This window comes from Patagioenas fasciata, chromosome 1 (genome assembly GCF_037038585.1).
Source record: "Patagioenas fasciata isolate bPatFas1 chromosome 1, bPatFas1.hap1, whole genome shotgun sequence".
NCBI classification, from domain to species: domain Eukaryota; kingdom Metazoa; phylum Chordata; class Aves; order Columbiformes; family Columbidae; genus Patagioenas; species Patagioenas fasciata.
This window is the reverse complement of record NC_092520.1, coordinates 143,173,894-143,191,160: the sequence shown is the minus strand read 5'-3', so window position 1 is coordinate 143,191,160 and position 17,267 is coordinate 143,173,894. Positions and strand designations below refer to the sequence as shown.

Genomic DNA, 17,267 nt, shown 5'->3' with positions numbered 1-17,267 from the left:
TACAGTTACTTTTTTCTCCAGTTAATGACAGTCAAAATGTTTTTATCTGAATTGGATTTCTCTCCTCATATATCCCAAAAGAATGCATTCTTAAATATGCTAACTTTATAGAGGAAGATGTCATAACAGGGTTTTCTTCTATAGCTCAGATGCAAAAGGACTATTTCTACACCGCTTACTTCCATATGTTTGACAGTATGTTAAGCAGTATCAAATTAATAATAAACTGTACTGTGATTATGTTATTGAAAAACTTAATTGAGTTCACTTGATTCGAAAAACTCGTGAGATTGATAATAAATTCAGCAAATATGCTGTGACTGGCCATCCAACATGTGGTTATCCATACGATGCGTACACCAAAAACCTTTCAGCTGCGGCAGCCGATCACCATCTGTAGCATGGTGTGTGCAACCAGTCCAGCAGAGACCTTTCTAGAAACTGATTACATCTATTGCTTTAAGTCCAATCTAACACACTAACCCAGTTCTGGCTGTCATCAAGGGGATTACAAAAATATACAAACTGCCATTCGTGACATCCCCCAAAAGAATCGAATCAAGCTCATGCACCTAAAACACTCTTTGCTGCTAAGTGGTTAAGAAGCCCCTACCTCCAGGCACAGTAAGCACACAGCTCATCTTCATTCCCATTTGGTCAGCCACAATAAAGGAGGAAGACAGTATTTTCCTCCTTATCGTTCCCATCCCTTGTTTAATGGTATTTTTATCTGTGGTTCTCAACCTGTCACATGCTCTCTCATTGCCTGCCATCTCTTTATAATTTCTGATCAGCCTTTGTACCACCATTTGTGATAGCACTGTGGCTTTAGCCACAGCGAAGAAATACAGGGAAAAAACCAAACACACACACACATATTAAGGGACTACTTTGTCTTTCACCTGCAAAAACTATAGGGGGAACTTGCAGTTTCCCTGGGCAAATGGGGAACAAAGTAGCCACGTTGAATACATAAACTAAGATCACAAAATCTTGAAGCAGCTGGAGGAGCTGTAGAATCACAGGACAGGATTTCCCAAAGTTGATTATTCTAACTTAAAATATTTTATCTTTCACCATTGCTTCTTAAAGCAATTGCGAACGAGCATTTTCCTAGCTATAGCAATAGCCATTTCCAATCACATGGCTAAATGCATTTACATTCACTCAAATGCTTGAAGGAAGCCTTCTGTTAAAGTATTTTATATTTTCAGTAGCAGAAATACAAAAAGATTAAGTAATAACAGGCATCTGAACATCCACATTTTTTAGGTTCTGCTAACCAGTATTAGACACATTTCCAACTTCAGTAACAGCTTCCTTTAAATTTCTTGTAATTACAACAGGACTATGAACAGCTGAGGACATTTCACATACAGCTGGAAAACACTACAGGGTGTGGTGCTCTTAAGAAATCAAGACATAGGCATGAAATCCTGTCTCATTTTTTTTTTTTTTTTTCAAGTATTTCTTTACCAAGTAATGGCGCCAACCTGGATTCTGCAACCCTACATAAATCACTGCCAGTTGTGGCTAAGCTGTAATGTTAACCAACCAATTTAAAACCATTACTGACATAGAAACATGTATTTAGAGATTTTGTGCCAACTATGAAACCACACAGTTTTTCAATCATGTGAACAGGATACTCTATATGGAATGCTAAATACTAAAAGCCACATTGGTTTTTGGGGTTACCTTTCTTGATTGCTCAGTTTGGCATAGAGGGCTTCTACCAACTCTGGACATTTCAGCAAATGGTCTGTAACAATCAAGAACCTAAAGAAAAAGAAAAAAAAGTGTTACTGGTGCTACAAAAACAGCATCTACATTTACTCCAAATGGTACTGGTTATTTTTGCTCCTGGATGACCACGTGGCATGCTTCTGGTCCTGTTTGTTAACAAATACAAATTGTCACAAAATAATTGCACAATGTTCTGCAGTATTTTTCCTAATAAAGCAATGGCCATTTCCCATCAATTCAGTGCACTTTTACTCAAATGTTTGAATGAAAGCTGTTTAGAGTCTTTCGCCAGTTATACAAAAGGCATACCACAATTCAAATAACACCACTCATCCAATTGTTCATGCATCTCAGCAAAACGCCAAAGTTCAAACTTGAAAACTATTATGCTACTCGTCACAACACTGATTTTAAGCACACAGGTCAAAAAAGTGCCCAAATAATTTATCTTCAAAACAAAAATCCTAACAAAGCATCAAAACAAATAGAAACTTCTTTATCAGATGCCAGGAAGCAACATACTGTTCACGACTTACAAAAAATATACTCATGGTGAAACAGGGATCTAAGCTGATAACCAAATCTCACTCCTTGAGGCAGGTAGGTATGGTCAGTCTATCCTTGTGCTAATGCCAGAATTTACACTGATCACCTTCCCAGGCACCAGTCTCAGCAGTCAATAGCAGATGCTAATCGTTTCATTTCAACCCAAACACGTACTCTCAGCATCAGGGCAAAAAATAAAGTATGTAAAAATATTTTTCTTCTCAAATTCCATTCCTAGTAGTCCTGGCAGTGCTATATATGCTGCACAGGTGTGTATATGTATATATGTATATATATACATACATATACTAAACTGCATTTTTAAAGCGGCATGTCTACCCATTAAATATAAAACAATTACAGGTCAAATCTCAGAGCATCCTCTGAGGTAATGAAGCTACTGAGAAAGAATAACATGAAAACCAAGCGATTTCAATATTCCCTCCACCTCCTCCCTACTTTTCACTTTGCTGACAGCCTTTTATTTTATGTATCTGTAATTCACTACTTAGCTAACAGTAAGGTCACATAGAAGCCTTCCAGCTGCAACAAAGTATTTTTTGGAAAAATAGTCAATGACAATTGGGGAAATAGGAGAACAAGAGGTCCAAAAGATTAATAGCTATTATATTTCTAACGGTAACTGTGGACTTAGCCAGCCTCTGGTTCAGTTACTGTAAACCAGATTTTTTTAAGAGGGAGAGGGAGAAGAAAAGCTATTTTGTGTTGCGCTTTTTTTTTTTTTTTTTACTATTTGTACACACCTACAAGGAAAAAAGAAAGGGGGGGGGCATAGGTATAGGGAATCATCAACTTATAATTGGCATTCTGAGTAGCGTAGCAATGATTCAAAAGTTTCCCAACACAAATTTGAACCTACAGACTTCCCTTCCCCAGAGTCAACAGCACAAATGTATTCCAACTGAGCAACACAGACTCAGCCATAACAACTGAATCAAGCCATCAGCAGGGCAGGCAAGGGGAACACTTCTAGAATTCCTGAACCAACAATTCACAGCATACAAGCCGTCCGCAGAATGGTAACAACTGACTTTACTTTTCAAGGCTTTTAGCTGGAGCTACAAAAGAAAAAAGCATAATAATCGGAGCTATGCAGAACACACAATACTTAGCCTCATATAATACAAATTTCAGCTGACAACGAAGCATGACAAAAGAACATTCAAGGAGACAATCTGAAGGCTGATTTTTCAATTTTGCCATTGGGGCTATGAATTTAAATCTTAATTTTCAGGATTAAAATGACATTGAGGAATCCTTGACTATTTGCCTTGTAGTTAAAAAGCGATCAATAATTATCACAAAGGGATCTATGACTACGAGGAGCATATTAGTGATTACTATTGAAGAGCAGAAGACTTGTATTTCAGTTGTTACTATGTTCTACAGTATTGTGTTTATTCCCACACATCTTTCACATTCTGTGGATTAGATCTCTACTGTTGAGGAGCTTGCAGTATTTCAGAACAAAGGAGCATAGACTTTTGTATATGCTGCTTACACTTTCAATTCAACATAACACCTCAGAAATTTCTTCTTCTGTATTTAAGCTTGTCTTTTATCTTACCCACTCATCATAAAGAATACAGCACACAGATAACAGAAGAATTAGTAGTGGAATAAAGCACTTTCAACTCTTGCTACTCATGCCCAGAAATTTTGGTGGTAGTTAAGCGAGGATGCAACAAATTAAATCTAATGTCTTTAGTCCTTAGCTCTCCTGTTTTTCATTTGGGGCAGGGGAGAATATGAGGAAAAGTAAGACCATCCACAACTCCGAAATAAAAAGACATTCAGTTTTGGGTTACTGACTGAATATGGCATTTCAGATGCACACAAAAGGCTTTGGTAGGAGATTTAAACTCCCTTCAGGGACCAACAGCAGAACCACTAGCATAAACTGAGGACCACTGCAATTTAGTGAAGGAAATTGTGAAAATTAAAGTTGTTATGCAAGCGCAACACAGTAACAAATGAACAGTGTTAAATATGCCAGTTTTCTTGACTTTTTAAAATTGTCTGGCTAAAATCCTAAAAAAAAAATCAAGTGCTTACGTAGTAGATAAATACCAGAGGAGATGTTCAGTTCAAAGACTTTACAATAGCACAAGGGCTGCATTGTACCAAATTCGACTTGAGAAGCAGCCAAGATGAAACGGTATCATCTACATTTGCACTCGGTATATTCCAAATGACCACTAAGCTTGTTCCAATCAAAGCCGGGTGTAAGCAATCAACTTTATCATCAAATGTCATGCTCTATATTAAGCTGATTTGATCCCATTAGCAAGTTCAGAGAAGTGTCCCTGGTCTCAGAAAATGAAGAGGAAAACCCGCATACATGTTTTAGAAGAAAGAAGAAAAAGACATGGCGATTCTCTATTTGATGAGCAAACTTATCTTCTGAACTCAAAACCAAAAGCATTTTTCATCAAGCTACAATAACACCAATTCTATCCAAGACATTTCGTAAGAATGAAATAGTGATTTTTATTGTAGTTCAACAAACAAATGTAACAAATCATTCAAGTTTTGAAGAAAAGAGAAGAAAATTTAGACAGCTAACCTTTCAAAGCTGTATCACCAGCCTTTTTAGATGTTAAAAAAGCAATATGCCTCATTAGGAATTGTTAAGGACTGAAATATATTTTAGGAACAGAAGTATTTTTTGCCCTTGCACAAGAGTATAAGCACCCTATCAAAAAGAATAGTACAAAACTATTTAATAACAAATGAAACGCACATGCTGTCACAAAGATGTCTAGAAACTAGACAATTCATCCCACTCAAAAACCAGTACTTCTTGCTCAAAGAAAGAATAAAGAAACAATTCCATATTTAAGGCTCAACCAAATACTGAGCATCACAATCCTCCTCTCCTGAGCTGAATCAAGTACAGCAGTGAACATCTTTCCATCTTCAAAAGGCATTACCCATAATGAATACATCCTTCTTACCAGTCATGACACCATCCATCAAGTCAACTTGCAGGTCTGGAAGACTGAGTTCAGATTACCCATAATAGTAATTACCTGTCTTCTGATTCAGAAGACACTCTTGTTCCATTTGATAGCTACATCTGAAAGGTGCTAAAAAGAGATTTATTTTTACTTATGTGCAAAGTTGGAATCATTTTTTCTGAAGAGCTACCAAGAAAAAGCTGGAAGATGACTTGCAATACAATCACTTCCCGCTCCCTTCTGTCCATGAAATATACAAGAAGAAACAAGTGACAAGATAAATAAATGTGTGAGTCTGGGCTTCGAAAGATTGAGGAGATCCATGCCAATACACCGCTACTGCAAATAGAAAGTAGAAGGTACTAAGACCTCTACAATTAATTAAACTTTTCCAGTTTTGTCAGTACTATTTAAAACCACCGTTGAACTTGGAACCTGCAACATAAGTCTAACTTTCCTGGAATTAAAAATAAGAATTACTTTCTGGAGAGCAAAAGAAGGGGGCAGGGGACACCCTAAACAATCAGAGGAAACACAGAGAACAGACAGAGCTGCCAGACCACAATGTAAGAAAAAAAAAAAAAAAATTTTCTGGTTTACCAACTAAGCACTCTACTGAGGAGTTCCATCTTTGCCTTTATATCTGCGTCGAACGGCAAGACTCCTTGCCACAGGAGCACTAGTTTCTGTCCACACTTTCTTTCATAAGCCAGGACAAAATAACCAAAGGCAAAAATGGGGAGGGGGTGCCCCACATCCTAATCTTTACAGTCATCATGGAGCTGTGGTTTCAAAAAGAGAAAGTGGATGTTCAGAAAAATCTTACTTCCAATGCCAAACAGCTGACCACACTCTTAATATCGTTTTTCTGGAAGCCAAAAGGCCTATTACGCCTCTTATTTTAAAATGGAGGATTTTTGTTCCTTGCTCTTCAGGAATCAAAAATACAACCTGTTTTTTCTTTCTATAGTAGCTAAACTGCCCCATGCACACACTTGGAAAAACTGATGACACAAGCTATGCTCTCATCTCTAATGGAACCACCAAAGCATTTCTAAAATAAACAGCTTTTAGAATGCACATTGGTCTTGGTTAGGATAAATTATAATGTAATTTTGTTCTACTTTTTCCTAATTATTTTACAAAACACATATGTTTGCAGGTTCAATATTCTAAAATAGATCTCGTGGCATTCTGTGCTGGTTTCTCTTCTAAATACAGTAGCTTCTGAAATGTGTGACACACTTCTCTGCTGTTGATTAATACAAACCCAAAAGGGAGTGGATGTGGATGTGTGGGGAAACAGAGGAATGACTTTTTAAAGGCTCAACAATTTTCCATAGCCCAAGGCACAGCTCTCTGCATGTTTTAAGAAAAAGTTTTTACTGAAAAAAAAAAAAGAAAGCAGTGCTTGGCAAGCCTTTTCAGCATACTGCACATATGACATATGACATATGACATGGGATCCTGCTTGTGCCTTCTTTTTGCTTTGGAACTACAGGGGAGTTCATTACAGAGGACTCTTCACACCTTCGTAGTAATCACAGAAAAAAATAGTGAGTAGAAAGTACATTTCAGTTACTGAACAGTGTATCCCATCTTTGTTCCTGAGAGGAAGGATATGTCCAATTTCCAGAAAGCATCTTTTGGTAGGCAGCAGCTCTTGAAAGAACGCAGCACTGGAAAAAGAGTATTAGCTTATGAAGTAAGTATATTTGCTTACATGTTTAAAATATTTTCAACTTAACATGTCAACACTTTGGAAGAATTAAATGTATACCAGTACAGAGGCATATTAGAAAGATAGAAGATACACCGAAAATAAATTTTCTCACAAGGGCCTCAAAAACTACGTTCATCCCTTTGCATGCGAATAGAAGATGGAACATAGGGGTGGAGGAAGCAGAACAAAAAGATGCATAAACATAGAAAGACCAATCACAGTTTAAAAGACAAATCTGCTGCTGCTAGGGCACAGATAGAAAGGAGCCAAGTAATACTAAAAGGAGAAAAAAAAAATCACAAGAGAGTGGAAGCAACAGAACTGAAGTTGAGAGGTTTAAAAACATTCCACGTGCAAGGAAGTATTTCAGAGGGAATGCTAATCCCACAACTACAATCATGAGCAGACCAAGATAGAAACAACAGATCATAACCAACCCCTGAAAAGGGGACCCTACATTAAAGGGACTAAAGAAAGGACAGAAATGGCCACTCACGCACTAGGCTGTAGCAGCACTGAAGTTTTTCAACATAGTTTGAGCTAACAGCCTAGATAGTAGCTGGATGTTGCAAAGAACAATATGTTTTCCAGAAGAAAACTGCACAGCAAAGAACCGTCAAGAAGATAGGATCATTTAATTAGCGTATGCCATAAATCAAACCAAAGAAAGGAAACTAACTTGTTGCTGCAGAGACGGCGTCTTTGCAAAATGCATATGCTTTGAAGTACGTTCTGTTAACATCACACTCCTCGAAACTTTCTGGGAGCAGCAAGCCCTAGGCACTCTTTGCAAGCCCAACTACAGATCCAAACATTCAGGACAAGACAGGTAAGTTTCAGCAGCCTTCAGTCCTGAAAACTTCCAGTTTCTTCTTGCTCTAAGATTTTAGCCAAAAGCTACAAAACAAAGCGGTATACAGCCAGTCAGACAATGTTTTGAAGAACATCATTTGGAGAGACACAATCTGCCTCCTCAGATTATGGCTCTTCGGAGTTCGACCAGCAGCAGCAACTTCAGAAGAGCTCCTAGTACTCAAGGTTACAGGATTGCTAGCCTGAAACAAGTTCAGGAGTTGTGTTGACTAGAAGTTTAGAGGCAGTTTAAAAACACATTGTCTAATATATGTTAATTAATACTATTTTAAAATGCAACAGCAGCTAGTATTAAAGATGGCAAAGGTAGCAACATTAAAAAAATCTTAAATCTGTTTAGAGGATCAAGCTTCTAAAAAAAGAAAGAGGAGGAGGTATCGGTTCTTAAATCAAGAAGATATTTATTAAATGTTTGAATTACGTTCTGCAACTTCACAGATTTCAGAGATAGATGCATTTCTAATACTTAGAAGTAACCACAAGCTTAATGAAATGAGCCTTCAGATCATCTGGTCTGGATGAACAGGTATAATGATACAAGGACTGAATACAAAATTTGACCAGGGCATTCCTTATACAGTTGACTTCCTTCTTTAATTTATTAACTATTTCTTAGCTCAGCCTGCCACAGAAAATACTTAATAAAAGTGTATCACTCATGAAGACACACTTAGGCATGCATCACAACACTGTTACCGCCCTTTCTTCAAGTTCTGAGGCAATTTGTTATGCTGTCAATTACAAACATTTTAAAAATGCATCAGTGCTTATGGTCTGAAAATCTCACTATGTTGATCTACGAACTAGCTTTCCTCTGTTTCAAAAACTGCTTAGAAAGTGAATGGCCTGGCTTTTCGTCACGGATTAGATTCAGGAGTTGCTAAACTGAGGCCTTATAACCCACCTTTCCCAGGAAGCAGCACAGCAAACACTTCAGACATTCTCTCTTCCGCAACGGGAGATCCTTGACTTCTACTGAACATCTCGTGGTTCGAGAAGTAGGGAAAAGTGGCAGGAAAACACCAAAAAGCTATGTCCTGCCTTTAAAGAAGTTTCCTTCATTTTCTTTAACTGGGAAAGTGAGTTATGGCAGACAGAAGAGGAATTGCAAAAGGTCCACTACCAACAGCTGCTTCTAAAAAAGGAGCTCTGAGGAGCTGCTCAGATTTCCTCTGACAAAGCCTTCTCCCCTTCAAAAGTGCTGTGAGAGTGGAGGAAGAAGCCAAAAGGCATCACACTTGGAAAGAGGTTCCGTTCCTCCTGAACTTTCCCTAAGGACTTTCTGAGCTTGGAGATGGAAAACTGGACTTTAAACATGAATGTGGGATCATGAACAGAGGAGGAATTGCCAATTCACCAAAAAAAAAAAAAAAAAAAAAAGATTATAAAGATGTGCTTGCCCTCCTGTGATGGGTGAAAAGTAGAAAACTCAACATGTTCTAGCTGAATGGAGTAGTGAGGCCCCCATGGGAGACACTACAGCTCTGCCAATGGCCTTAAATTCAAATATTTGTCCTGGAAGTCCTCTCTCTGTCCTAATGGTGCATGGGAGCAAATGCAAAAATAACTTGTGGAATTCACTGAATACTAACTTAGAGGAACATTAGCTTATAAATTTCAGTGCACAATAAAAGGGAATAAAATCATGAATAAAAGTTTTGCCTGTAACCAAAACTCGACTGGTTATTCAAAGAAAGATTTTCAATGCCTAAAAGCAGCATTTGACAGCAAAAAAGCTCAGCCAAGAGGAATAAACACATGTGGCATTCACTTTTTATTCAGTATAATATAAAGCCAGATGCTCTAGCTGATAGCCAAGAAGGTAGGCAGGAATTAAGCCATATTTTTAACTTTAAAATAAGAACATCTTCACATTTCAGTCATTTGTGAGTCCAGCAGTGAGCATAACCTCTTGGAAGAAGAACAGTTTGTATTTCAGCTCAGCCATATAGTGCTGTAACGGCTGCTTAGAAATGGTCGCTGTGCACTTTGTTAGCTGTGGCACAAGGGACCCAAATCTTTACAACAGAGTACTGGCTCTGTTGCAAATACTGCGGCTATGTACATTCGTTTAAGCAATCCTAGTGGTATGTACTTCAGTGACAGCTGAAGCACAGCTCCACATTTCCAATGAATTGCTGACAAAATATTTTTTCTACAGTCCAGCCAGAGAAGCGTCCAAACCTTGGCTTCAACTTAATAATGAATTAGTTCAAACCAGAAAGATTACATGCAATGATAAAACCGGACACTAAAGCAAGGGCAGCAATACTCCAGAGTCCAAACTTATTCTAAACATATACTCAAAGCAACAATAACGATGTCTGTCCTTCACACACACGTTACTTTCTTACCTCCCCCTCTGCACCTAGTAGACCAAAGATATTACATATATAAATATCATCATTTCTTTCAGGATGGAAATCACTTTCTTTTTTTTTTTAATCTAACATGAAAAAGAACATATTTTGCCATTTAAATTAACTTCAGAATGACAAATATTCTCACAGTAAGAACAGATGAATACAAGGGAGAAGCAGAGAGTAAATGTGTTTCCTGAGATGGGACATATTAGAAACAGAGTATTAAAAGAACAAATGATGTGACGATCAAGAAACACATGGGAACAGGTACAAGATGAATCACAAAAAGGCTCTAGAGCTACAAAGACAGAGAAAAATCAGCTCCTTTCTAGTAAGGAATTATCTTTTTCACTTTCAAAGTAATGCTGTTTGAATACCTATTCAATGCTTTTAGTGCATTGTTGCAATAACTTTTTGGTTTAGATTTTGCACTTGTGAATGCACTTTACCTATGTTGACTTGAAAACAGTGCCAACATTACTAAAAGATTTCCATTTATAATTCAGTTCAAGACGACGTTATAAAATGCCAAGAAACTTATACTACAAAGTCATTACTTTTTCTTTTAGTTGGGAAAACTGATAATAAGCTTTGAGACTTAACTAGACAATGTTTAAGTACTAGGAAAAACCCCATTCGTATTGTTTACTTAATGCCTGGAAGATATTAGATGCTTTTTTTTTGTATATGCCCTGTATGAGGAACTCCACATTCTGACAGCAATTAAGAAGGCAAACATTCTGCAACTGCCTTATGGCAGGACTAGGATTACTCTTTTCTACCCGTCTCTTTTCCTTCAGCACAGCCTTCTATCTTGTATAGAAGTTTGCCCCTTTTTAATTTCAAGATTACTCTGAAAAGCGACCCCTTCCCACCCACAAACATCCATAAAGGATGTAAGACATTTTCACTGTAACATCAACAGAATGCAATTCAGACTAGAAAGATCATGGAACTGGATACTTGGCATTTATTCTGATGATGTGTTTATTCTCCAATTACCTTCAAAATATAAATTTAACACCATGACAACGTCTTCCAGCTTTCCCTGGCTTTCATATTTCAGTCAAAACAGATTTCAGCATATCTTCAATACATAAGGAAAATGAAGGATAATCAAGATAATGATCTGAAAAGCAATATTTCACGTGTTTATATTGACAGATGCCATAACTAAAGACTCACTTTGTCACTTCTGAAATAGAAGTCTGATTGCCTGACCCTGAAACTTCGCTTTCTGAAAACTAGTTATGTCCCAAGCAAATTGACCCGGTTATGTAAAAAGCCCAACCACAAACAAATTTTGAAGTAATTTTTTTTAGTACAAAAGCAAACTATTAAGTGACATTTACTTTTCATTCAATCATCTTAATTCTGTTTAGAGACTTTCTAAATAACTAGTAAAATCCCAATAATTCTTCCTAATTAAATTTTGAATTTAAACATGACCTTCAAAAGAATTCTACAAAAACATACAAACTACCCTTTTTTTTTCCCCATCATGTAACAATTAAATGAACGTGTATCCTTGGTGATGCAGGGCAGAACTTTTCTCAATGCATAACTGACAACAATATTTATAGGAATGGCCATTAGCAAAACATACCAAAGCTCAATGGAATAAAACCAGTGATTAGGTGCTTTTAAAGTATGAGAATGAAATGTGCAAGATTCACAAAACGCATTCTGTGTTTTGGTATAAAAATGACTGCATGTTGCACTAGACAAAAGATCTGTTAAAAAACCAAAAAATTAAAAAAAAAAAAAAAGAAAGAAGAAAAACCCCTACCCTTCAAGTAGTACTCACAAGCATTAGTCACACAAGTCTTCCTAGCGTGGCCCAGTAATCAAAGACTGTAAGACTATATTCTGCATTAACTTTATTTAAAAAAAAACTCCAAAAACCAGCACACAAGCATAAATTAGTTTGCATTCTAGAACCCTGTTTCATTAAAAAAGACCATGATTTTAAGACTTGTTTATATCTTCAACAAAAATATAGTCTTATTTTAGTAGAAATCAAAACAGTCAGTGAATGCATAATGAAAATTATCTCTGTACCAAATTACTAACTTCTAAATAGATCTTAATTTATTACTTAGCAGTGTCACAAACTCAGACATTTTAATACAAAGATTTACATTAGAAAAACACTTAAAGTTGGGGGCGGGGGGGAGCCAGGAACCTAACAATACATACGACCACTCAGTCTCCAACTGCTGTTTGTAGACTTTCAGGACACGAAGAGTCACAGTCAAGTTCCCAGGATCCAGGAGTTCTCTCACTTTCTCTGAATTAAGGCAGTTGAACAGGACCATACAACAATAGGTGACAATTTTCTCATCATCGTATGTTAGGCACGTCCTTCAAGAGAAAATAAGGAGTTAAGAGAGTAAGTTAAAACTGAGTGAGGAAAAACAAGACTCTCAGCATTCAGCTCGTTGACTTCTTCTTTGCTGACTTTCAGAGAATCATGAGTTTGTCACTGCCTAAGAGGGACAGAAGTCATCTGCTTCTATCATCACAAGGTCTTTCTACATCCAGTGCGGCCACGTGGGCTCCAAGAAACACACACAGAAATGAGTATCAAACTGAATGAATGTGCCTTTGTTACTAGTTCAGTATGAAAAAGGTTGCCAAACACAAGATTTTCATGTGTCTGCACAAAATCATTTACGCAATATGTCATTACACACAAGTCATCAAACCTCGAGGAAGATAGTCTGGTGAGCTTAGGTGGTGGGCAAAAGGATTGGAAGACACAAAGATTGAGTCACTTCTGCAGATTCCATCTGATCCACAAATACTGACAGGTCTGCACAGCAGCAAAGTGAATAAGGGACAAGGTGTGTTCTTGGAAATGCGTATAAATACTTGAAAATATCTCTGAAATAAAGCTTATGTTTGAAGTTCAACATTTGACACAGAATTCTCTTCCAGTTTCTGTTATATGAAACCAATTTACTGTCAGCTTAGAACAAACAGGTTTTTAAAGGTCCTGACTAACAAAAAAAACATCTACAGGATATGGTCTCAACCGTCCCATTCTCCCCAAAGTTATTTTTCAAACCTTCATGGTGCTAGTAGAGGCACAACTACCATGTACAGAAGATTTGAATAAAACCACAGAAATTACATTATTAAAAAAACCCTCATCCATGCTTACAAGAAGAGATCTGGGAAAGCACACTTCCAAATGCTATTCTGGGAATCTCCGTTTCCTGCAGCAACGTTTCCAAGAAACTGGAGGCTACAACGAAGAGCTGAAAAAGAAAAAAAACCCAGAAAATATATTAATAAGAATTCAAAGAAACACTAATAAATTTCACATATAAGACAAACTTTTCAACATTACAGCTATATGCTACAGAATCCATCTCAAGTGCAGCATTTCACTGCTACTGTACACAAACATCTGCATTTTCTCTTCTAATACAAAAAAATTTATAAAGTAGTCTAGAATGATATCCACAACAAATCGCTTTTTTTCCTCAGTTAGACTTATATGAATATCAAACACTGGTTATTAGTGATTAATAAGAACTCATCCACTCTGCCAAGGTTTAAGATGGGTTGAAATCAATGAAAGGTTGGAGCTACCTACAGTTAGCACAACCTGAAGCAGCCCCACACTGAATTAGTGGCTGCCACACGGCATTGGCCACTTTGCCTCTTCCAGGTCTGAGATGGCTTCCTTCTTTGGATTATATTAACATAAATAGGCCGCTTGTCATCACCTCAACTCTGCAAAAGCAGCTCTGCCTGCTACCAAGAGAGCTCCCCAGGCACCCTCCCTAAGCTGGCCAGAGACAGTCGAAAATTTTGTTGCAAGAGAACTGAATCTGTTCCTTGCTACCCACATTAAATTTTATTTAGCTGGACAATCATTATATAGTATGACAATGTGCTCAATACATTCTGATTTCTGTCCCAGAAAAATTAAAGCCAGTACTTCAAGTAACTTGGTCTCCAATTTTAATGTTGAATTTAATATGGCAGATTTCTACTATAACTACAAAGGTTTTATTCCAGCCTCCTCTCAATATAGACTTAAAATATGGGAAGACAATATTTCATCATACAGGTTAATTTCCTAGAGCTCACAAAAAGATACAAATTAATGACAAACAAATGCATGAACCCACAGAGCGTACAAAATTAGAACACTTTTTCTGGCACGACTGACAGCACTCAATAGTCCAGCACTTATTAATAGGTTGGCAAAGAAAGTTAAAATTAAACTAACAGATAGTACAACAGCTGCCTATTACAAATGGAGGTGGCTGATATTGCCAGGTTCTGAAAATACAACATTAGGTCTCTTTAAAAGGTGCTGTGCCAGCTGGCAGACAGATTTCCTACAGAGGTCTGGGCATACATCCTCTTAGGAACAATAAGAAAGCAAGTCTAAAACAAGGTCACTTGGGCTTAGGGAACAGTAGTTTTTTTTCCACATACATTTTTTAAGCCCAAAATATATATGTCCTCTCCACACGGCATTTTGAATAATCTTCTCCTTTATGCTTCAGTTCCTAAGATCTGTTTTCTTTCCCTGCACACCTGCACTTTTTTATTATTCTCTGCCCATCATTATCCTTCTGCTTCTCCCGTCCATCTGGTTCCCATCCTGCTGACTCAGAATTTTTCTGAAGGACAGCAAGCACGGGCATGCTCCTTTTCTAGCAGATATTTCATGGAAACACTTCCCCGCTAGGAAAAAAAAAAAAAAAAAAAAAAAAGGAGTAAATTCTAGGAACAGGATATTCTCTCTCTTGGTGAACTCCCTGCCTACTATGAGAAAGATCTCTCAAAGAGACAAAGTTCGTTGTTTATACTCCGATCCTTATTTGAAATTTGCTCGACCCTTTTCAGCTATCAATTACACTTAGGTTGTTTAAGACTAAGCTATGAAAAAAATGCTACACATTTGCAGCACAAAAATAAATATCTACAAGTTCTCCATTAATCACACACTGGGGTCTTATAGTGTTGATTGCTTTCACAAGTATTACTTGTCTGGCTGTGATGTCTTGAACAAGTACGATGGATCCAAGAAAAGGTTACAGTTCTGTGGATGTACCATAGGAAAAAAAGTTTTATCTGTAAGTGCTTGTTTTTAACCACTAATGTTTAACATTTTTCATTTAATTAGAGGACATAAATCAATATAGCAGCAAGAAGATAATCTGCAAGACAATAGCCACTCTATCTATTCACAACTAAACAGAAAAAGAGGATGTCTTGATAACGCAACATTTCACCATGCAAATAAACTCATGTGATGAATCTCAACAATTCAAAAGGAAGATGTGATTATAGAGACACCTGGGAATTGAGCAATGCCAAGAGTACAGATGACACAGAAGACCTAGCTCATAATTTGCAATTTGTCCAACCAATTCATGTGCTCTGTCTTGAGTACAATACGACTGCTGCACCGCTTCTGCAGTGCATGAACTCCTTTTCCCTACCAAAAAAGAAAAAAATAAAAATAAAAAAAAAATCAATATAATTACAAAAAAACATAACTCATTTCAGAGTACTTAGTGTGATACCAAATCAATTACACATACCAAATAGAGTTTGTGTACTGAAGCATGAATAACCATGTTTTGGCTTCTGTGATCACAGATCTACCATCGAGAAGCCAGGTCTGTTTGGAGCTGACAGGTTTCACCTGGCTAAGTGGGACAACAAGCTGGCCAGACTTACAGAGCAAGACCCTACCTGGAGTACTTTGTCCAGCTCTGCGGTCCCCAGTACAAGGACATGGACCTGTTAGAGCTTTTCCAGAGGATGCCATGAAGTTGATCAGAGGGCTGGAACATCTCTCCTATGAAGACAGGCTGTGAGGGCTGGGGTTGTTCAGCCTGGAGAAGAGAAGGCTCCAGGGAGACCTTATTGCAGACTTTCAATATATAAAAGGGACTTATAAAAATGATGGAGATAGACTTTTTACCAGGGCCTGTAGAGACAGGACAAGGAGAAACAGTTTTAAACTGAAAAAGGGTAAGTATAGATTGGCTACAAGTAAGGTATTTTTTATTATGAAGGTGGTGAGACATTGGAACAGGCTGCCCAGAGAAGTGGCAGATGCCCCGTCATTGTGAGTGTTCAAGACCATGTTGGATGGGGCTATGAGCGACCTGGTTCAGCAGAAGGTGTCCCTGCTCACGGCAGGGTTTGGAACTAGATGATCTTTAAAGGTCCCTTCCAACCCAAACCATGCTATGATTCTACATGTCATGGTCCAGCAGTCACAGATGGAAAACCAATAATGAAGAGGGGCAAACACAAAAGTGATTGAAAATTGATCCTCATGGGCCCCTTACAACTTGAGATATGCTAAGATTCTATGAAAAGTTATTAGAGCACCACCACTGGACAGGCTCTTCACAGCATGTTCTGTGAAACACGTCACAGTACTATATGGCATAACCATGTGGTTATGCTAAAACAAACCCCACACACACACACACACAGACACACACAAACAAACAAAACCCCACAAACCATAAGAGCACTTGGCAGTCTTGGAGTGTGCACATATCTCATATGCAGTGTTTCTCTCCAAAGATGATTCCATATAAAACATACTAGCCTAGCACCAAGCTACTAAGTGATAGCGCATTTTGATACAAGCATAGAAAATCTATAGTTTTGTATTTACGCTTTAAAAAAGAAACCTCAAAAAAAAAAAAAATCCAACTAGAACTGTTCATTCACAGTAGGGTATGCATGTGTTAAAAAATGCAAATGCTCCAACAAAAGTATTGCATTCCCAACTATGGAAGTCTCTTCTTAACATTCAATTTCCACATTTCTCTCTTTTGTTTTACCTCTATTGGACTTGATGGCCGTAGCATATGATTCAACTAAGCTTAGAAACCTGTAGAATACAGATACTGCTTTTGTCCTCTTCAACAATTTTGCTGTCCTTACAGCAAGAAAATTTAGAAGCCAATTAAGACAGACTTTAGAAGCTGATTAAGACAGGCTTCATTGCACTGTATACCAGCTTCAGCCATTTTGCCA

General features: G+C 37.5%; 1 protein-coding gene across 1 annotated transcript in view; it reads right to left on the bottom strand.

Annotated features, from left to right (window-relative positions):
* Positions 1–17,267, bottom strand: part of ATXN10 (ataxin 10) — a 102,490-nt gene that overhangs the window by 60,477 nt on the left and 24,746 nt on the right. The window contains exons 4-6 of the mRNA XM_065843324.2: positions 13,399–13,495; positions 12,432–12,596; positions 1,699–1,779 (exon numbers count right to left, since the gene is read on the bottom strand). Of these exons, the coding sequence (XP_065699396.2) occupies positions 1,699–1,779; positions 12,432–12,596; positions 13,399–13,495 (343 nt within the window). The remainder of the gene's footprint in view (positions 1–1,698; positions 1,780–12,431; positions 12,597–13,398; positions 13,496–17,267) is intronic.